At 40.1% G+C, this 22716-nt stretch overlaps 2 protein-coding genes across 3 annotated transcripts; one reads left to right on the top strand and one right to left on the bottom strand.

The window, feature by feature from the left end:
* Positions 1 to 34: 34 nt before the first annotated feature.
* LOC136422777 (amine oxidase [flavin-containing] B-like) lies at positions 35 to 11397 on the bottom strand. 2 transcript variants are annotated; one of them, XM_066410650.1, is made up of 16 exons: positions 11105 to 11397; positions 10653 to 10747; positions 10149 to 10286; positions 9236 to 9337; positions 8602 to 8693; positions 8100 to 8203; positions 7574 to 7611; positions 7145 to 7294; positions 6173 to 6332; positions 5668 to 5764; positions 4363 to 4416; positions 3945 to 4002; positions 3362 to 3459; positions 2585 to 2696; positions 2020 to 2082; positions 35 to 1373 (listed from the first exon to the last, which is right to left on the bottom strand). In XM_066410650.1, exons 1-16 carry the CDS (start codon positions 11145 to 11147, stop codon positions 1227 to 1229), a joined length of 1551 nt encoding a protein of 516 aa, XP_066266747.1. In that variant the 5' UTR covers positions 11148 to 11397; the 3' UTR covers positions 35 to 1226. The 2 variants fall into 2 exon arrangements, with proteins under 2 accessions (XP_066266747.1, XP_066266745.1); XM_066410648.1 differs by lacking the exon at positions 5668 to 5764 and adding an exon at positions 5465 to 5561 and having other exon boundaries at positions 11105 to 11396.
* Positions 11398 to 15437: 4040 nt separating this feature from the next.
* Positions 15438 to 22291, top strand: LOC136423263 (uncharacterized). The gene is made up of 3 exons (XM_066411383.1): positions 15438 to 15602; positions 20663 to 20906; positions 21771 to 22291. Exons 2-3 carry the CDS (start codon positions 20675 to 20677, stop codon positions 21926 to 21928), a joined length of 390 nt encoding a protein of 129 aa, XP_066267480.1. The 5' UTR covers positions 15438 to 15602; positions 20663 to 20674; the 3' UTR covers positions 21929 to 22291.
* Positions 22292 to 22716: the final 425 nt, after the last annotated feature.

Here is a 22716-nt window from a genome sequence, read left to right as displayed (position 1 = left end):
TCTTGTGTCGTGTGTAATAAAAGAAATTGCTGCCATTCCCTGGGAAGAGAAGGGTGGTATTTATTCATTGCATAGGCTTGCACCAGACCGATTAGAAACAACTTCAAAGCGTTGGTAGGACGTGAAAAAGTGGAGAATTTCTGGCTTCAATAATGAGAGAAAACTAATTTTTGCATACGGACAGCTTCTATGAGTTTGTTTTTTCCAGTTTATCTCTGCACAATATGTTCATTAATGAAGTTGCTATAAGATTGTATACTAAGCACTAAAACACTTCAGAATATCATGTGAAGCAGTGACTGTCGTAAAGTCAGGTACCAGGAGTTGGACACCACTTACTGATGATAATGTCAGAGCAAACCACGTCCAAAAAACGTTGCATGCAGGAGATGAAATTAATTTATCTAAAGACAAAACTGTCTGACAAAAGGACTGGGTGAAGAAATCAGACTCAAATTTGTAAAATTCATAATACATTTATTATAACCTGCAAATTACATGTATACGTAGTAACCTTGCTTCTTCAATTCTAGAAACAAAGTTTAACATACTTAATATATGATTATCTAATTTCAAAATTATCATGGCATATCCGATGAGGAATGACTATTAAGGATATTTCTAAGACTTAGTCTTTTGGTACTATCATTGACATTTACAGCAGCTATAAACCATCTTTTCAGTAAATTAAAAAGAAACAAGGAATAAGTTTTGTTTTGTAGTTTTGTTTTTAAGACTCTTATCATAAAATATTTTGAAATCCCACCATACTTTCATGGAATAAAATTGTGTTTCATCTTAAAATAATCTATTACAAAAAATTTGATTTCTCATAGAACCATAGCAGCAACACCTTTTTTTCAATCTAAGGTTATAGCAATAGTGGAACCTTTGTGCATCCTTTATATTGAAATTCATTCAACTTGTAAAATGTTATAATTTTTTTCTATTGTTGGCTTCTAGTTTACATTTTTTAGTCTTCAAACCTTCTTCTTCTTTGAAATTGTATTATTCTTAGCAATGTGAATTCATGACTGTTTAACGAATCTCTCTCAATCTATGCTACAATAATCACAGTTTTCCAGATTTAGGGTGTTGCTCCGAATTCAAAGTGTCGCCTGTTGATATTATTTTTAAGTGAATTCATGATTGTGTGACAATCTTAACATTGTCCGCGTTCTTGAATGTGACCTGGAATCCACCAACTCAGCCTTGCAAGGTGGCGGCTACAGGCTACTCTTCTTCAGAACGAACGCCGCACCCACACCTGCGGCCGCGAGAACCGGGGACAGACCCAAGAACTTCAGAAACCCTCCGACAGACGGGGAGTTACGCTGCCAGAACGTCGACTCAAAGGGTAGCGCTGGACAGTCCTGAAAAAAGGATAGTGTTTCTTGTGATTGCTGAATTACAGCATTGTACCAAAAATACATGTAGAGGAGGCATTGTATGTAAGGAGGGTGAGCTGTCGAGTGAGCTGCTTCTTTGGAGACACAGATTTATCCACGAGTTGGTCGACTCTGTCAGACTTTAACTTTAATCCAATTGCCAGCGACGTTCAGACCCCAAGGCTTTTAGTGCCTAGTAGCACATAGTTTCCTTGCTGTTTCAGTTAGTAAGGGATGGTATTTTTTACAGGGAGAGGATGCTAGCCCTTCTGTGTGTTCATTGAGGCACCTCCGATGCTTGAACACAAAACCCCCATTTTATGTCCCTTCCGAAAGACGGATGCAGCCCCAACTGAGATGTCTTGCCCAGGGTCTTCCATGCTTTTACTTATTGCAGGAGCTAAATTGTGAGGCTGCTACCAGTTGAGCTACAGGGACATCCCCATATGTACACGTACAAGTTATGGACTTAAAAAACACTATGGAAGATATAGAGACTTTGGGAGAGAAAGTGATAGGAATTAATCCAGGCGAGCCTCCTGAAATGATGACGGAAAGGAAATGTTGGGGCAGAGCATTTGGACACTCTGCAAACAACTAAAATTGAACCAAAAAAAGATACAAACTGTACCTTTGATTCAGGTTCCTCTTGCCATATCTGGTCTGCAGGGATGCGACCCATTGCATTTAAGGTCTGGAAAAGACCAGAAATGGGTCTTAATGCATAAACCAGTGAATTTCTAACTACTCTGTCTTACATATAGTGCTTTAACAGTCCCCTCAACGCTCTTTTGAATACAGCAGAAGGTGAATACAATAACACAGTACCAATGCCTCAAAGGTATTTTCTGCCATTGCTCTGAAAATATTCTAAAAATTGCATGAAATGCATCCTGTTGAGAATTTTTTTTTTACCTCAAAAACTAAAGAAGTCATTGAATCTGTGATAATAAGGTGTCCCCAAAGAAAGGATAAAATCTAGTGTTCATAAATTCTATTATGAGCCTCCAAGCAGATTTCTATGGTACTGCAGCAGAACTTATGGTTTTCAAATCAGTGTTATGGACATACTTGCTATGGTTGTGATCCTTAATGGTAGATTTTGGATCTGTAGAGAGGCTGAGATGATGAATGGTCGACATTGTGACTATTTGAGTTGTAAAACTGCTAGTTTAAGAGAGATTCTTCCCACTCACCTCCCTCGCTGCCCTTTCCCCAGCCTGTACCGCCCCCTCCATGTAACCTGACCAATGGGTGGCCGTCTCTGTTCCAGCAAAGTAGATACGTCCAAACGGCTGCCTTAGTACCCTGTACACAACACAACACAAAACGACTTTCTTACTTCAAAGTGTTGTATGATGTTAAATTTAAAATATAGTAGAATAGAACCAAGTTATCTGCAGCTCATTGGTCTACAAGCCAAATTGGATGAAAAAAAACTAGTACAGCCATTCATCCTGGGAGATCACAAACAATCATATTTCTCCTTTGTTTTGGAGATGATTAACAAATAAAAGTGAAATCCCTCGGATATTAAGAAAATCATTGCAGGTAATGTTGCTTCAGTTGACGCACTTGCATAACTTCTTTGGCCATCGTCTGAGCCCTTTCCTTGGTACTGTTTGGCTTTGGTTAGCCCTTTCCTCAGTTCTGATTGGCTATTCTCAGCCCTTTCCCTGGTACTGATTGGCTATCCTCAGCCCTTTCCTTGGCACTGATTGACCATCACTATCTCCAACACATTCATATGATTCTGTTGTTAATGGCAGTAAGGAAGTTAAATCATGTCAACTGTATCTTTGTTATATATCTTGCCTGACCCTTACCTCCTCCCTCATGACCACAATGAGAATCAGCCTGCAGGCTTCTCATGAGTAGACAAAGGTTCAGGCTTTTACATGAAAGCTATTGAACATTTTTTTTCTTACATAGAGCATTCTTGAAACTGCTTGGAACATTTAACAATGACTTACTTTCCGAAGTTACTGAGGACCCCTGGTGGATAGTAGATGGTATAGCAGCCCCCTGAGTACTCCTCTTGCATCCAGTTTTTCTCCACATAGGCTGTTGGCTAGAATAACAACAGATGAGGCAGCATTTTGTTATCATGGTTTAACACATTGTATTGAACCAAAAAATCATGCACAGAAAATACTGTCATCAAGCACATGGCAACATTGTATTAAGTGAAATATAATTACAGGAAATGTGCAATAACAATTGGTTGCATTGGTGACCCTTTTTATCATTTTCCACTGACTTTGCATCCAATTATATTAACTCCAGAAGATGCCTCGCAAAAACATGCACACACCAAAAGCTGATATAAGTTAGACTGTGGCAAGGTTCAAATAGTAAGATGTAAGAACCATACAGTTCAATAGGGATGGAGGCTAGACTATTCTGCAGAGAAGCGATTAGAAGAGAATGTATACCAGGCTTGGTATAAGTTAACAAGTTACCATGTTAATGTCTTATTCATATGGTATCATCTTATTTTCAGTTACAGCGTCATATATAAACGCTTTTTGCATTATTTCAATCATGCATTCCCACCTTCAAAGCTTCATCTGTGCCAAGGGCCTTTGCATAACTCTTGCAGATCAGCATCTTCCTGCAAAAAGTTTTGTAACATAAAAATCTAATTACCAGTCAGTATGTGTTGTTACACCTACATGTACTAAGAACAAGAAATTGTTCAGGTCAGAGCAAGGAGGTTAGTACATACAGTACTAGTATTCAACCTCCTTGTTCATAGTATCAATTTACAAAAATGAATGACATATTGATATAAAAGACCAACAGACGAATCCCGCACTCTGAGCTTACCCACCATTTCCATCAAAACATAGACATGCAAAATGAAAACATAAAAATGCAACGATTTTGTGGGCATGCAGCCACTCATTGGTTGAACCACTAATTGTCATGCTATCATTGGTTACTGTTAATTGTGATGGACAGTCAGGATTACCTCTCTTCTTCAGGAAGCTGCGAGAAGTGCACAGCTTTATCAGCTGGGCAAAACCTACATTGAAGAACATAATCATGAAGTCACATTAGAAATACATGTTCAGCCTAAAACTTCAATGGAAGATACGAAATTGCCATGAAGATGAAAAATCTAAAGCCTTTTCATACCTTTTAGAACGTAACGAAAACTAGTAAGTAAGCACTCAGATTGGATCTTAAGATTTAAGCATATTGTACCGACATCTTTTACATCTAAAATTTGATCGTGAAACACTTTAATTTACAGCTTTACAATGTGCTAATTGTGGATCAGAATTTGTGAAATTGCTTATCAAACATTTGCTCTGGTGCAATTTTGGGATAAGCGGCCTATAACCCTAGCTGAAAGCCAGTGCATAAGGGGCAGCAGGCCTGGCATGAGAGGACACTTCAATGTGTAGCATATTTGCAGATTGCATGCAGAGCAAGAGGGCCCAGTCACCATGATTATGAAAAGTGGCCCTCAGATGGCGGAATAGAGCAAGTGTCTTTACTTTACCCAACAATACAAGGGTATTATAATAAGGATCCATCTGGCTTGGTGTCATCCTATGTGATTGAGCCATCCTCTTCCATGATGTTAAATAGTCTTGAGAAGCCTTAAGAGATATTTAGGTCTTTATTATCATCATGATAATCATTATGATAATGCCTTTGTTCTTACGATTATTACATGTTGTTGAATATGATTATCATGACAACATTTTTACCCAATGATACAACTAGCCTTAGGGTAAAACCCATCCATACTCAGTGGCCATGGGTGAGGCTCTGTGTAGGAGAAGGGCAATCTTCAGCAAGACAAGGATTGGTTTCCATGGGGATTGGAGAAGCTTGGCAAGCTGTGATTGGAGAAGCTTGGCAAGCTGTGATTGGAGAAGCTTGGCAAGCTGTGATTGGAGAAGCTATATTTATCTATATGATTTATTTATTTATCAATCTTTAGGGTGGTCCCTTCAATAAACGTTGAAACTGATTTCCAAGGGAGCCCTATAAAGCTTGGCAAGCTGTGATTGGAGAAGCTTGGCAAGCTGTGCAAGTGTTTTGCAACAGATCAACTTTACCCAACAATGCAAGGGTAGGATCCATCTGGCTTGGTGTCATCAAATGTAAAGGTGACTGGGCCATCCTCTTCCATGATGTTAAACTGTCCTGAGAATCCTTAATAAGAGATTTTCAGGTCTTTATTATTATAATCATTGTACTTATGAGTATGATTATCATAGCTTCTTCACTTTCTTCATATGGTTAAGACGAGATTTTTTACCCAATGATACAAGGGTAAGATCCATCCGGTTTGGTGTCATCATAAGTGAAACAGACAGGGGCATCCTCTTCTTCTATAATTATCAGACCAGAGTAGCCTACAGAAACATGAATAAAACTCAACAAAATGTACAGTGGTTGTTTGCCTATGGTCAAACCTTCTTAATGCTTAGGTTATTGGGAAATTTAATCTAAGCAAACACCAGAAAGTGGTCTCCATGGCCAGGTGGTCCTTTTGCAGAGGTGGTTGCTAGTACAGGTTTGACTTAACTAGTCACCACTTAGGGGTAATAATGTTAAGTATGAAACATCATGAATCCATGACACCATTAATATGCCATTCCAAGATATGACTACTGTTTCAACTTGTTACTGCAAATTTAATGTTAAAACAGCGCAAAAAACTCCTTCCCCCCTCTAACACAAAATTAAGTAGCAGTGCATTAACAGTATAACCTTAAAGAGATATTACTGTAACAGACAAAGTCTAAAGAATGTAAAGTAACCTTTCTCTCTCCAGAATGCCCGCTCATAGTACACCATTATCTTCAGAACCGAGCCCATCGGAACACGCTGAATCAGCTGGTAACGCGGCGTCGGTAGCGGAGGGTCAAACGTCACTTTCAGTTGCAAGGGCACAGGAATGGAAAATACCATGTGACGAGCCTGAAAATGAATGAGGAATCAAGTTTAAATCATCGGAAAGTAACTCAGGAATTATGTAGCGAGAAAGTTAAATGTTAAATGATCAAAAGGAATTGGACCTATTGTTTTAGCTTGTCTGCATGTGTGTGCATCATATAAGATTACTAGTAGTGTGTTTGTGGGTGGGTGGGTGCATGTGTGTGTGTGTGTTTATATAATACTATGTATGTGACTGTGTATTTGTGTGTGTGTTTATGTATGTATATATATGTGTGTGTGTCTATGTGTGTCTATCTGCCTGTGTGTGTCTATGTTTGTGTGTTTCCATGCTACAGTTGTAAATATATGTTCAGTCAGATGGAGCAATGCAGTTTCTGTAACAGTGTTCTGCCAGAGGGTGTGTAATACTGTTGGCATGTCCTCCTCATTACATTGTTATGGGATCCTGCCACTCTTAATGTACTAGATCTTACATGAAACCAGTGTCCCAAACATGAGTGTTTGTGTGCAATACCACTTCACTCTTCTCCCCCATCCTCACCACCCTCACTACTCACCTGAAACCTGTCCTGCGTGTCTGTGTACAGTGTCACTCCATCCTCCCCCTCACCATCCTCATCACTCACCTGAAACCTGTCCTGTGTGTCTGTGTACAGTGTCACTCCATCCTCCCCCTCACCATCCTCATCACTCACCTGAAACCTGTCCTGTGTGTCTGTGTACAGTGTCACTCCATCCTCCCCCTCACCATCCTCATCACTCACCTGAAACCTGTCCTGTGTGTCTGTGTACAGTGTCACTCCATCATCCCCCTCACCATCCTCATCACTCACCTGAAACCTGTCCTGTGTGTCTGTGTACAGTGTCACTCCATCCTCCCCTTGCTCCACCCTCATGACCGGATGTTTCAGTTTCACACGGTCCCCCAACAACTCCTGCATCCTCAAGCTGATCTGCTGGGATCCACCCAGAAATTTCCTTTCCTAGAGGCATGACAGAATTCAACTGTTAACACCAGAGGATCATGGAAGCTCATCTGTGTCGGAAGTTATCATAGTACAATGCTAAACTTTCTTCCAACACAAACAGATGTATGTATAATATTTTGTATATTATGCTAATCCAAAATAAGATGCATTTAGCCACATAGATCTAATTCTTTATTCCATATACATATTCTTATGCTACTGTTGTTATATCAATGCATGAAAAAATACAAGTTATACGTCATGTAAAACACACCTGTTGTAAGACAGACTTACCTGTCCACCATTTCCTGTTGAACAGCACCTGTCAAAGCCTGTTGGGGAAATGAATAATAATTGGCTTTGAAAGGAGACATAAAATCAAACTCAACCAATAAGAAAAAGAAATGATCAAAACTTATTGTGACTATTTGCCCAACACGGGGGCAACAGTGGGACTTACTTTATTGCTTTATCCCCTCTTTATTATAATCAAGAATGCAACATACAACATAGTATTATTGGCATGCACATTGCGACAATATGATGACGCGCATCATATGTGGGAATTGAACACCGCGAGGTTACATCACATGTGCGAGACGGAACGAGATACGGCAAGATGATGTAGTGGCAGAGTCGAACATCATCTGAGCAGACCCGGACGTTCATGAGTGGCGGATGATTATGGTTTGATCTACGGTCAAGTCAAAGCCTGGGATTTGAACTGCTACATACTGAGACAGAGAAACTGCTACGCTGCAAAACCACAAGATCTTTTCAAGTAACCAAAAACTTGAGCTGTTAGAAATCAAGAGCTTACCTCCGCACTGTTTAATGTACCACAGGAACCACAGCATGGACACTTGGTGGGACTTTGCTGTCACAAATGACTCCACCAACAAGTCACCAAACGTGATAGCAGTTCTATAGGAAAAATACAACACAGTCAAACAACCTCACACAGACATCAACCTCCAATTAAAACTGAGTCTCGTCCAATTTTACAATATCAAGAGTTTACGACCCTCTGGCAACCAACCGACTTATCCAACCAGCAACTACTTTTTTGCCGTCCCCTGGGGGCATAAAAACTCCATTCAACAGCCAACATCAGCAATTGACAGCAGGACCCAGCCCAGCAGTGGCCAATTCAAATTGAGACTTTCTGCAGGAGCCGGTGCCATTGGCCATAAATTTTATTCCAACAGGTTGTTGGAACAATAACCTCAAAAGAAAAGCATAATTGCAAATTTATTACAAAAAAAGTAAATGAGTTAGATAAAGATTTTCCCTCTACATGACATGACTTCTTTGTCGCTCACTTTGTCCAGCAGTGCTTTTCCCAGAATTCCTTCATCGTCATCCTGTCCCACTCCGCAGCATGAGGGCAATCCCAGGGTGCATCAGCTGGGATCTGTCATGCAGTACACGTACAGTAAATCTTGAAACATATGAAATGTTTGCGGTGGTTTTATTTTCATGGTTTTCGTGGTGAGCACGATCTCCACTACAAATGCATGACCCCACAAACATGCATTTCCAGTGTATAACTACAGTACTACAGAATGGTTTCATCTTCAAAGTTTAACATAAAACACTGCTAAAATCTCCTTTACCTTCTACAGCAAAACTGAGTCCCAGTGAAAATAAATGAATTTACAGTATTGCCATTGACAGGATAAGAAATTCTGTAGTATCGCCACAGCTAGTCATTAATATCATGGCCATTTGCAGTACTTTCCTAAGCTTCTTTATTGCAGCAATGCTACATTTTCTTGGCTACTATTATATCTGATTTTTAAAAGTACCGTAAATTTATCTATCGTTGCAGGGAATTTCATTTGTGGTAAGATTGCACAGTTGAAACAATTCTGTAGTACAGACTGTTTCAATTCTGTAGTAACAGTAACTGTGACAGTGTTTTTTAAATGAAACAAAATTAACCCTTTTACTTACTTTGCTCCCATACTCATCAATAAGCCTGAGCATGTGCAGGAGATCCATGGTTTTGAACGGGTTCCAGAAGGTAGGGAGGGGCTTGTACTGAGTAGGTCTGCCCTGTGTCAACAAGGTTATATTAGATTACCAAATACATGTGTAACAGTAACATGTAGAAAAACTGAGCATGATGTCTTGATCTTTTAAAATTAAAATTTAACTTAATCAATTATAAGTCGGCTGCATAATACTCTATGATAATCATCTAAATCATTTTCACAGAATTGACAGTTATATACTGCAAGAATAAAATCTCTTCAGCAACAAATGTGAGAATGAAAGTCTTCATGTCTGAGACCTAGATTTTATTTTCGGAAGAAATGTCTAAATTGCAAAATATTGGCCGGATCTTGCTCCTCCTCTACACAACTTGAGTCTATATACGTCAAGAAGAAATCTGACTTGATCCTTGAGCGGCCATGACAGACAAAAACATGCATGATTCTAGCTATCTGTCATGGCCGCTCAAGGATCAAGTCGAGATTGCTTTACACAGGATGTGCACTTCTTGACATTAAGCCATGAGTGCTACCGGACATGTACATGTAACCTTCTACCTGCTTCCTAACAACGTAACACGTAGAGAATTGGTTTAGCCAAACAGCTTCTTCAGTGTGCTAAGCTTAAGGGTTTATGTGCATTATGTATTTGATTAATTTATTACTTTTCTGTTGATTTGTGGATCCTTATCTATATCATGTACAAATGATAACTATATGATGTGCTTCGATTTCTGCTGGATGTTTTATTATGTCTTTGTGTTGATGGTTGAATCAAATAAAAAAAGGATTTATGTGTAACATATTTGGTCCATTTTGTTATAATTTAGAAAAGCCATTTTGAGACATCAACAATATATTCTAATACTCACTCCAGTCATGAAAATGTACTGCCCCTCATCGTGCATCTTGTAGGTCTCTATCCCAAGCTCTTTGGACAGACGGAGGAGTCTGTTCTGAGAGGGGCCGACGTACGATCCACCAACGTCACAGTAACCGAATCCTTCTCCCTGCACATTTTGCACAAAGAACTTAATTAGATGTTTAAACGAGATTCAACACCTGAGGCATGGTCATTGGGTTATGATGACTATCAATAGTCAATCATTATGATAAATCATCGAAAGTTATGGTTCAATAGTGTTGAATAAGGAAAACTTCTTATGCGTGAAAAGGAGATCTAGAAATGTTACAACTGTTACAAAAAAATTAGTACAGTAATTATAAGATGTGAAATTTTGAAGGATTCAGCATGATCAAGTGGAGAAAAAATCGAATAAAGTACATGAAGTTCATCATTAGATCTTGGTAACATTTGCATGTAACTTAATCTGTCGTAATAAATAAGATCAATCATCATCAATGGTATTTCTCACATATGCAGTGCAGGTGCGCCCTCCCACCCTGTCCCTGGCCTCCAGAACCAACACATCCAGCCCTTTTTCATGGAGGAGCTTGGCTGCACTCAGACCTGTGTGGAACAAAATTGTACATGCAAAACAGGAAATCAAAGATCTCAAAGTTTGGGTGAATTTCTTAATTCCATAGCCTTAAACATATCATGTGCTGTAACATATGCTGAACAAGTCTCAAGCCACCTGGGTGTCCCAAATTGAGGTCATTGACCTTGACTTTAAGGCAGACCAGTCTCAACCAGAGAAGTTTATGTTGGTATGATCTGAGAGACTCTGGATCTCTGGTGTTCCTCAGGGTACAATACCAGGTATAAAACTTAATAAATTTTTTTCAACATTCAAAATGCAAATGAGAAAAGAAATCTTCAATAAACAATCATTAACAGTCCAGAAGGAAAATAATGCACACTCACCACTGATGCCAGCACCAACTACAATCACATCACATGTAGTCATTTTAGTAACGTCGGGTTGCCTAAAACTAATTTCAGCTTTTTAGGTCATGCCAACTTGGGGTCAACCCAAACGAGCAGACTGTCCTGAGTCTCAAAAAATGTTGCTGACGCGTACACGTACACGTTGTACTTTTGTAGACCGAACCACGGTGTTCAATGTCTACTATAGTTTAATAATGTTTAACTGGCTGTCACGGGGCATGCGTGAGGTCCTATGTAAACTTTCTCGTGCCCGCTCAACAACATTACAACAAGAGGTCAAAAGTCAAGATCCTAAAAGGGGGTCATTGGAATAAACCATTCGCTGTGTCGGTGGGTTTGTCTGGGGGACCTCTGTGACTGACTGAATGAAGGAATCAATGAAGGAATCAATTAATCAATCGATCGATCAATCAATCAACTAGAGTTCCCCGACCTGATACCTTCGCCGACTGATGTTGGCCTTTTCGAGTGCCATGTCTTTAATGTTTTCAATTTATTATGCAAATAAGGATCTCATTTGCATGAATTATGCCAGTTGCTTATCTTCTCTACCCAAATAACACAAGTTGCTTAAAGTATGAAAGTCTTATCTTATCAAAGAAGGCTATTGTAGCATTCCTCATCAATTGTGTAAATGAGGCCCTCATTTGATGATTTTTGTCTGATAATGTGGGCCAGGTTTACTACTTCCAAATGCTGAAAGAATGCAATCCCCATCATTTACCACAATGGAATTAAATTATTTTGCCATCAATCATGAAAATCAGGTATCCATTCGCATAATCAAGATTATAGATATTCCTCTCTTTCTCAGTTATATATGTCATGTCAAGTGTTTGAGAGTCTTGTAATTTGATGCAGCTGATTTATAACTTCCAAAATTTGTATTTAATTTCAAAAAACATAATAACAAAATTCCTGATTAAATTCAAACCTTTCCCAAAATTTCATCATGTGTTCATTGCTCCAAGATCAGGACACCATCTCCAACCCAGACAAATTATTTTATGACCTCTGCCAATGCACAGCGATGCGCGGATTTGAAATGCTCAAATTTAAAGTATGAAGTTAACGTTACTACGCAAATGTGCTAAACAGTGTTAGTAAATGTCACTACCATAAAGATGTCAGCATTATTCTATTCCCTTTCTTTGGGCACTAATATTGCTTTGGTTGCTTTTAAATCATATTTTTGTCGGGTGCCGTTGATATAAGTCATATCGCGTGCTCGTATGGCAGCGTTATGTATATTGTGTTTAATTGTTGCAATCCAGAAATATCACCTTTTCGGTGGGGTTTAAAACGGGCACACCCTGTTAACTTTGTAGCTTAAAGAAAAAATCAGATTGTTTCAGATGACTGACACCTATGACGTATACAGTAAGAACCCCTACGCCCACACTAAAGCTGCACACCCACAGGTGGTCATTCCCAGCGGTGTTGGTCCTTTGTGTATCAAAACACGATTCCGGGTTTTCATAATTACTTGCCAATCGTCCAGATGCCACTAGAGCTTGCCGCAAACTTTTAAAGAGGAAATTTAATGGTTTGTATGACACCTGCTGGTTTTCAATCACTGTGTGGACTTAATATCCCGTAAACATTGGCTCGTTCTCATGGAAGTGTGCCAAACATTGTCTTTAGGACTGTCGATATGACCACCATTGCTTTCTTTGTATTCCCACAACACTTATTATGTTTTACGCACAAGGCACCACAACATTAGTATAGGTTGATGGCTTGGAAGAAATTAGAGCCACAGGTGGGATTCCAATCCCTGAAAAACGGTTGTCGCCTGAGAGGAGATGGCAAATTAATAAAGCTGTCAAAACATAACAAAGCAGTTGCGAGGTTTCTGGGTTGGCCGGTGAAGCCAGCTACTCAGGCCCCCTGACAGATCAAGTAAGATCGCTCATGCTCCTTTTCTTGTACGGTATGTAAGGTGGTTTATGGCTGTCGCCAAATTCAGTAGCATGCGTTACGCCACGTAGGGGGCCCGCCCGAAAGTGCATAAAAAACCCAGCCCGTTAACTTCCCGGCGGGGCCCCCTTTTCCGCATAAGACAGGAAATTGCCGTTTTAGCTATGTCTTACCATTGTTGGCTTTCTAAGGGAACAGGAAATGAGTGTTTGTTGTCATCTGTATCTCAACTCGCTGAGAAAAATGTTTACACTGACTGTAACATTAGTTACCGTTTGATGCGTTCCACCATGTTACTTGCGTGACCTGCCCAGTTTCTAGATATCCGGCGGTACGTCCTCTCATCACTCTTCTAGAAATGTAGCCAAAGGTGTTAATTCTTTCGAAGAAAAAGCGAAAGTGTAGTGCTGTAACATGCGTCAATAATACATAACAATGCGTCGAAGAAAAATAAGCTGTCATATTTTGGCAATCATTAATGGATACATTTTCCTAACAAATAAAGTACGTGTGCCTGAAAAACGTGCTTATCTACTTTTTGAACCTAAAATCCCTAAATTTTACATTTTATCGAGAATGAAACTATCATAAAAGCGGTGTGGTCAAAACGTTAATATATAAACGGTAAAAAAGAAAGTCATTTCTTAGAATTTCGAACACCCTCCTTACCCGGCCGTTGAAAGTAAATTAAATGGTAACCACGACATTTAAAGGACAGGAAGCTTCTAATCCCAAACAACGTTTGGCATTCGGTACCGGAACCGTACTGGACGTAAGGCGTGTTGATCCGTACGAAACGGAGAAGGCACGTTAAGGAGGGATCGCATTTCTATACTAAGTACTACAGTTGCATACACCACTACAGTTACACGCCATAAATCGCCTTAGAGCTGGGGTGTGTTTTACATAAGGGGGGTGCCACTTTGTAGTAGAATGCTTTGAGCAGCTCTGAATTCTAGGAGAAACCCCAACGTGACTATAATAACGTAAATAAATATGCATCACAGAACCTAGATATGAGATACTCAGCCCAGCTTTTAACTTCCTTCCTTCCGTCTTCTTGACGGCACGGGCGCACACGACCGAGAGGAAGACCTAAAGTCACTCTAGACAAACAAAACAAATTGATGGCAAAGAAATTGGATTAACTCATCCATTGGAGGAAATGGCAGTAGCGGCACAAACCGGAACCTCTGGAGAAAAACAGTTCGCCAAGTCGACCTATGAAACGAAGTTGCGGGGAGATCTAAGGTCTAAGGTAAAGTGATGTCCGGTCACATATAGGCCGTCAGACGGCCTATATGTGACCGGACATCACGCCGCCGTCATACGATTTTGATGTAGAATTTTCCAGCTTTAACTTGACAGTACTACAGGGCAGACCGTTGAAAAAGAGATAAGACAGCCTTTTCCTTATCAAGACAGCTGAGTTTTATAATACACATGCACCACTATCCCAATTAGGATCGTACGATGTTGATGAACCTGCTAAGAATGTGATCCTAAGAGTGGTGATGACAATTTCAAACACTTCGGGAACAAAAATTTGCTTGTTACGATGACCAGTTGTTTTTCTGTCATCTAAATTCTAAGTTTGTGAAACTTCGTTCTAAAAGATTTTGTAGATGTCCATGGTGCCGTAGAATTACTCACTTGAGCGCCTGCTGTAGCACAGCGTCTGCGAATGAAGGAAAAAAAACTGGACCAGACAACACTATTCATCTACTCGACATCATCTTGTTGCATTCAGTGATCTAAAGACGTCACGACAGTCTTAAGTGTTTCCGTCCATCGCCGAGAAAACTTAAAGGACAAGAGTCTCGCGACATCTCGGCATCTGATGAGTACCATAAACCAATAGTTCAAGATAGTCTGCGAGCCGGACGAACGTCAATTGTTGAGATGGAAGAGGCAAGACGTGCGCATATAAAAGTTGAAGCGAAGAAAATGGGCTTGTTTTAGAAGTGAATGAGGATGTAAGTTACGTCGAAGACGTACAGACTGCCGTTTGTGACGTTCACTTTCCAGAAAACCTTGTAGGTTACGAGTCTCAACCGACACTCGACATTTGATAATTTTAAGCAGACGCAGGATCAGTCTACATCATCAAAATAGCCTGCGTTTTGCAAGCACTCCTTCAGACCTCAAGAGACGACCAGAAAATGGATTTTAGTAAATAAGTTTAATAAGAATACTACTAGTATTCTAAAAACGCCTTAATACGTATTGTAGCAAAAATCGTACGTAGCCTAGTCTGCTGTCCAACATTTTAACATTATGTCAGTTTAGAAAATGAACATTCTTCTTTAGCTAGTGTACATCAGATCTTGAGTGTCCGTTGAAGAACTAAAATACGCATGTGACATTTCCAATGTGACATTTCCAGTGTACGTCCGACGTCATCACAGGGAGCACACTAGCTGGGAGTGTGGGCGTTCAAACCGATTAAAAGCTCGGCCACAAATCAGCAGTGGTCAATCTTTCCTGAGGAACTCCCGGAGTCATCATCAGCCTCAAACTAATCCCGCACGTCGACACCAACCTGTACTCTAAGGTATGGTAGATGTTTCTTCTTGTACTGATGTACATTTTGAATTTTGGTTCTCCGAAACGGCTTGTTTTTTTGACGAAATAAATGTAACTGGTAATATGTACGTACGTATGAAATATTGCTTTTGATGTATGGGTTAGATCTTATTTCATGCAAGCTAGGTGTGGAGATAAGTCTTTCTTCATACTGCTTATGTTTGTGGCACCACTTAGTAATACAATCATATACGATGACATAAATATTTGTAAACGATAACGGAATAGTCTTATAAATATTATGCATCCGAGGTGATTTGAATAAAGAAAAATATGCTAACAAAGGGTCAGTAATGAGTAAAGAGGTACCTATGTGAAAGTGATGATGATGACAGAAATCTTTACAATAAGTCTCGATTATCATCAATTTGGTTTCTAACAAATATAATTGCGTTATGGACATAATTTGAGCATAACCTTAATAGGAAAGCAACGGGGATTCTTTGAGTAGGAAATGTTCAGTACCAGTATTAGAGTTGAAATATTGAATTTTCAAGTCTGTATAAAACACGTTGGTTGACGTAATTCGCACCGGCACCCACAGCTGCAGAAAGGATTAGCAATTAGATTACGAAAAAAACAATAGGCTGGGTTTACACACGCGTTTTTGAGTCGACTTGGAGTTGGCTCAGGGCATGGACAACCCTAGGCCACTCAAGTGGCGTTTTCTAGTAGGAAAACTCCATTTGAGCATCCTAAAGCTCCACACACGCCGCCCGAGTCGACTCCGAAAACTTGTGTGTAAATCGAGCCTATGACCAAAGCTGCAGGTAACGACACGAATGCGTGTGAGAAGGGCGCAGGTGTATCTTGGTCCGGAGTTGAAGTAAGATGAAGCAACAGGGCGCACAGACGTATTGAATATTTTTTTTTAAAAAGAGGGCCCAACGAGTGAACTCTTAGATCAAGACCATTCCGTTTCTGGATTCAATATGATACAAAAGAGAAGGCGATTTGTAGTACAAACTGGCATAAGTGCAGAAGATTCTTGACTTTAGTGTTCATGTTTTTCTCTCTCTCAAATTAATAAAGGTCTTCTGACTTCGGCCTCGACGTTTAAAGAATAAACGGGCCGGCTGGGTAGTTTTACGTCATTTCTTTTGCGCTGAAACGACTTTTCGCCGTTTAATACATCCAAACATATATTGATAGAAAGGATACCATTTTTTCCCGGCAACTGACTTTTTGTGATCCTCCCTCCAGTCATAAACTTGGAAATTGCGTTGCAACATGCAAGGGCAGGTTCTAATGCTACCATAATTATTAATATAATAATAACAGTTGTTCAGAGACGTTCTTTTGATTGAGGACTCTTTTTTATTCAGTATATGTACTTACAAATGAATAAATAACTGAATAACTAAATAACTAGTTATAAATAGATAGAAAAGTTGAAAAACGGTCTGAAGCAGATGCAAACCGACTGTAGTAACCTAGCAACTAAGATGTGTGCGACAGTGTGTGTACATGTACAGTAGTTGTAGCATTAAATGATAAGCTACATAGCTTTGCTCCCGACCACTTCACAACCAAGATCGAAGCACCGCATGACAAGTGGGATTAACCCATGGATATACATTAAGCTAGTTAAGTCTGGTAATGTTTGATTTGGGCATTTGATGTTTTAGGCAACCATTATCAGACTTACTTGGGATCCATCGCTATCGCTATTTTTTTAGACAAACAGTAACGTAACTGGGACATAACCAGGTAATAGTTTACATAAGGATAAGAAGAACTTTACTGCGCGACAATTGTAGCTAGTAAACTGTATAGCAACTTACATACATGACAGTTGAACTATTGCTAATATCTAACAATTTCAAAGAGCTGATTATAATTCATAAATAACAGTGCACTGACAATCTATCTTACATTATCCCTTATTGTATTAGTAATAAGGATGTTAAATTTTATTCTATACCTCTATTTTGTATTATGTTGTTGCCATACATTGTACCGTGTACAATTGTCGTGCAATAAAGTTCTCTCTCTCTAATAGTATGTATGCTAATGCTCTAGAACAGTGTCTCTGACACCTGGGATTTGTCCCCAAAAGTTGTATTTGCCAAAAGCGATAAATACACACAGAAAAACTATATAGGTGCCGTTTATCGGCCAAAGCAAACATCATCAGAACTACCTGGGACATGATAACGAAATAGTTTAAATGACACCTGGAGTTTAAATAGGATTTACCACAAAAACAAAGCGGGATTTACCAATAGAGATAAATACACACAGGAAAGCTATATTGATACCGATTATCGCCCAAAGCAAACATCACCACACCTACCTAACATCTATTGTCATATCTTGGTAAATACCACTCCATGCAGTGGCGCTGAGATTGGAGTAGCCTGGAATCCGTTCTATTCTTGCCCCAGTTTGTCTCTCTGATCGCATCTAATAGTTAAGAAGAATATTACTTTTCCAAGTTTAATTTGTAAAAATTTACAGTCGGCTGCCAAAAATTACTATTAAGGACTACTAGGCAACTCTCAATCACAGATGACCTTGCTAGCTCACGACTAACTCCCAACCATGGTGTGGAGAAGGACGGGAGGCCATGGTCGGCTGTGTGTGATCCGTTTCCAGTCATGCATGGCACAACTCTAAATTACTACCGCACAATGTCGTTTTTATTCAAATCATACGCCCAACACACTATACCAATGTCTTAATCAGATATACGACAAAAGATGTAAGACAATCGTAATCGTGAATAGCTTAAAAACCTTCGTGGTTCGTCGTCCGATTCTTCAAAACTGTGGTGACGCTGTCGTATAGTTCGTGTTCAGTACAGATCTCAATCTTCCGACGTCACATCTTCTCGGCTTTTGAAACGATCTGTCGGAACAAAAGGTTTTGGACAGTCATGATCCCAAAGTCAAAGAACTTTAAGATTTCGTGGTCCGTCGTGCGATTCATGACTGTTGTGATGCTGCCTTAGTTTTAGTGCAGTACAAATCTAAAAGCCCTGACGCTACATCCTCTCCGTTTTTTACAAGAAGACTGTAACAATCATGTATGCCTGTACCATGATCCGAACAGCTTCGTAGTCATTATTGAGTGTTCCTTTTCCAAATTGATGAGGGAGCTTGTGTGATTTGGAGGGACTAGTCATTTTTAAAGAAAACAAGTCCCTGCCTTCCTACAAGTCGGATGCTGTGATAGGAAACGCATTAAAAGATCAAAAGCCTGCATTCCTTGACGTGAAAAAAAAGCACTTTAATATCACGCTGTATCCCCGAAAGGGTGTTAGGATTAACTCCAAAGATTATTGTATTAACTTCCTGGAAAACAGATATCCGATCTGCATGACTTTTACTGGGACCCAGAAACCCCACACTAATGACACTCTATTTGCAATTGAGAACGAACTGATAATCTCTTGACATTTCGGCCTTTGGTTACTTCCTCTCTGTCAATCAATGACTTAATGCCATTTAATGCTATCTTAAAAAAACTACTTAACAGTATCAACGCTACCACTGATGAGTTGCATTATATTGCCGATCTAACATAAAGTCTCTTTACGTACGGGGCTGAGATCAGAGTTAGGGCTGGCCGTAGGGAAACATGTTAAAATACACTAGATTAAAAGTACTATCCCGAATTTCAATCATAAAAATGATTCTCCACTAGAAAGTCACAAGAGTCTACTTGATATAACCATGGCAAAAACATGGTGTTGTTCAGCTGAGACCCCGTCTGTACCTTCTAACCCCCAAAGTCTCGAGATTGGACCAAAACTTCCAAGGAAAATATGAGTTTTTAAGACTTTTAAACCTATAATTTAATTCCCATTTTGAAATCTCCACTGCGCAACACAACTCTGACGTATGCCCTAAACTCCTTTCTTCAGTAGACGTATAAATGTGTAACTCAATCTAAACCACTGGATTACAGTATGAAATTATCAAACGTTTCAAGTGTCCACCTAACACTTTTCATCAGTGAAGTAGTGAAACATACGGCCAACGACGCCACATCACTTAGCGCTACCGTACACGTACCGTAAGCTTCCACGACACGCGCTTTGTGCATGTAGTATCTCATTTCCTCAAAAGGCATTGTGAATATCACGGATGAAAAATCATCTGAAGACCTAAACTCTAATGCGAGGGCACGAAAAAGAGAAATGACAAGCAAAAATAGAAGATTGCTAAATTTCCAAAAACAGAGCCGATAGCCGCTGTGAGAAGAGAAATGAAGCGACAAAATGCGTTATAACAGCCAACAAGTCTTATTTTCCTGTATCCAAGAAGTGCAGAAAGTGGTAGCCTCCGTTGCAGGCTCTGAAGCGGCTTTTTGGGGGGCTAAATAATACACTTTTTGTAGCCAGTCCGTAACTATCAGCCACCCCGTAACTATATAGTTACGGGCTGGCTGCAAAAAGTGCATTATTTAGCCCCCCAAAAAGCCGCTTCAGAGCCTGCAATGGAGGCTAAGAAAGTGGCTAGTACCTTACCAAGTTGGCAACTACGCTCAAGGCTACCACACTAGTGTTGATTCTACAACGTCCGAACTGGTTTCATTTCTACACACATGGCTACCTTTCTAGAGTCACGTCTACAAGTACACTCAAGGCTACCACACGATATAATTCCCATTTTCAGTACTCTTGTCATGTTGACCATCTCCGAAGGGGAACAGAATTTTTTTTCGAAATCATGTAAAAATCAATGCGTGCCGATTATCCATAAAGTCTACTTGCTGTGGACTTTGAAGATGAATGTTAATGTTCACATAGATCGTCCGTAAGATGCCATGCTAATACTTGCGTACGGAGAACTTGTACGATGTCATGCTTTTTGACTCTGAGTGCAGTAAGTCTTTTCTCTAGTTGCTCCGGTAAGATATTTCAGTCTTATGTTCACATAGATCGTCCATATAAGATGCCAGGATAAAACTTGCCTAGTACGAAGACTTTGTAATATGCCATTATATTTCACTCTAAGAACATTAGCTAAGTCGTTTTCTCCACTTGCTCCGTTGATATATTTTGTTCTTGTGTTTACGTAGATCGTCCATAAGATGCCGCGCTTCACGCCGTTGTGTTCCCTGGTGCTGTCCGTGGTGCTGATTGCTGTACTGACGGGCACGGCTGCCCAGGACAGCTCGGGGCCGATGTGCGGCCGCTTGCTGGTGCGGCGGTTCCAGCAGCTGTGCATGGATCTCAAGCGGCGCCGCAGCGTCGACGACACCGAGCAAGGCCTGGTGTCACGCCTGGTGCCACACCACACACCAAGCACCAACTGGGAAAATGGTGAGTACTAGTGTCCTTCCTTACAAGAAGCTTACAAACAAGCAGCGGGCTGAAAAGTGGGATGCACTGCACGAAAACAGGAATTACCTTGCTTGCTTTGGTCATTTTATGTTTTAGGCAACCATCATCAGAGTTACTTACCTAGTGCCCAAGATTTATCGCTATTGTCTAGACAACCATTCCCTGACGCACCTGGTATACATCTTGAATGACACATTGGGTCAAAGTGAGATTTATCACAAAAAAAGTGGGATTTACCAGAAACGGAAACATATCCCGACCAATCAAACCACGTGAAACGCATTGAAACTCAGCCGGATTGAATCCGCCCACGATTTAACGTTTAGAGAAAAGTAGTAGAAATTGTTTTTTTAAACGTTAAATCGCGGGCGGATTCAATCACTTCCAAAGTGGCAAAATTGTCAATCTGAAAACATCTTTTGGAAGCTGAAACTTTCCACCATCTCACTGGCGACTTTGTTTGGTCAGATGTAGTCGTTAACGCAAGTTAGAGAGCGATTTGTCAGGTCATGGCTGATACGAATCTGAGTTTCAATGCCTTTCACGTGGTTTGATTAGTCCGGGTGGGAAAGCTATACTGGCAACGTTAACAAAGCTTAAGGTTAGACAACGAAGAAATAAGATACGCTGTATAGCAGTTACAAAACGAATGGATACACTTCGTAGCAGCTTTTACCAGACTTAACCTAGTATTCATCACAATTAGTAAATACATGGAGGTCTACTTAACCTTCTTGGTAAATATGCGACCGTTATCTCTTTCTTACATACGGCCATGAAGGCTACGGGGCTTTATCTTTTACCAAGAACACGAGTCGTTGTTGATGTTTTTCTTGATCCCAGTTGCAGAACCAGAGCGCGACCTTCAGCTGATGAACAAGCGCGACCCAGACTCGGAGACCCCGGCGACCGACATCTTCGACGTCTGCTGCGAGCGCGGCTGCTCTACCGAAGAGCTGGTCATCTACTGCGGCATCTGGCACACCGGCGGAGGCTTCTAATGTACCAAACCATCTCCTACCGACGGTGTAAGGGCCACGAGTCAATAGACTAAAGCTTGGTAAAGACGGACATAAACCAAAATGTACAATTGGATGTAGAGAACTGCACATAAGTTCTGCTCTTAATTCTCTACTTGTAGAGTTGTTATGGTGAAAATTGTAATCACGCTTATCACAAAGGCAAGAACAAGGTAATGAAGTGTTTAGGTATACCGATATCTATTCTTGCTGTGAAATATCATCTACTTTCTGCAGGAATTTGATCAGAATCATAAGAGTTTATGTGTACGCTCGTGATTTATGGAACCCTGCCAAGCTCTTGCAACATGAAATTGTTTTGCAATAAAGATTCATCATTCCATACACTAATGTTTTTCTTTCTAGGTTGGGTAACTAAGTGTGCATGGCTATCCCATGCACTCAGGAAAACAAGGCAGCCAAATAGGTGTTCGTATGTGTGTGTGAATGTTGGGAAATGTGCTGCACATACCGTCCTGAACGCTTGGTGGTTTTACTATATTGTAGGTCATATTGTAAGTGAAGTGTTACACACAATCCAATTAAGTATAAAATATAGTGTTCAGGCCTCTACAGTGTTCAACTGTCTTGTGAAAGCTATGTTCTCTTGCTCCATGGTCTGTTACACTATGGGACATACCACAGGTTGTTCCTAAAATATTTAAAAATGAATAACACAGACTTTTATCTGCCTCAACAACCCATGGTTTCCCTTCCCTTCCACGTTTGTTTTCCTCATTTCTCTTACTGAACTCAAAGGTCCAATCCCT

Source organism: Branchiostoma lanceolatum, chromosome 17 (genome assembly GCF_035083965.1).
Source record: "Branchiostoma lanceolatum isolate klBraLanc5 chromosome 17, klBraLanc5.hap2, whole genome shotgun sequence".
In the NCBI taxonomy this organism is placed as follows: Eukaryota; Metazoa; Chordata; class Leptocardii; order Amphioxiformes; family Branchiostomatidae; genus Branchiostoma; species Branchiostoma lanceolatum.
The sequence above is the reverse complement of the archived record's forward strand: the minus strand, read 5'-3'. Positions and strand labels throughout refer to the sequence as shown.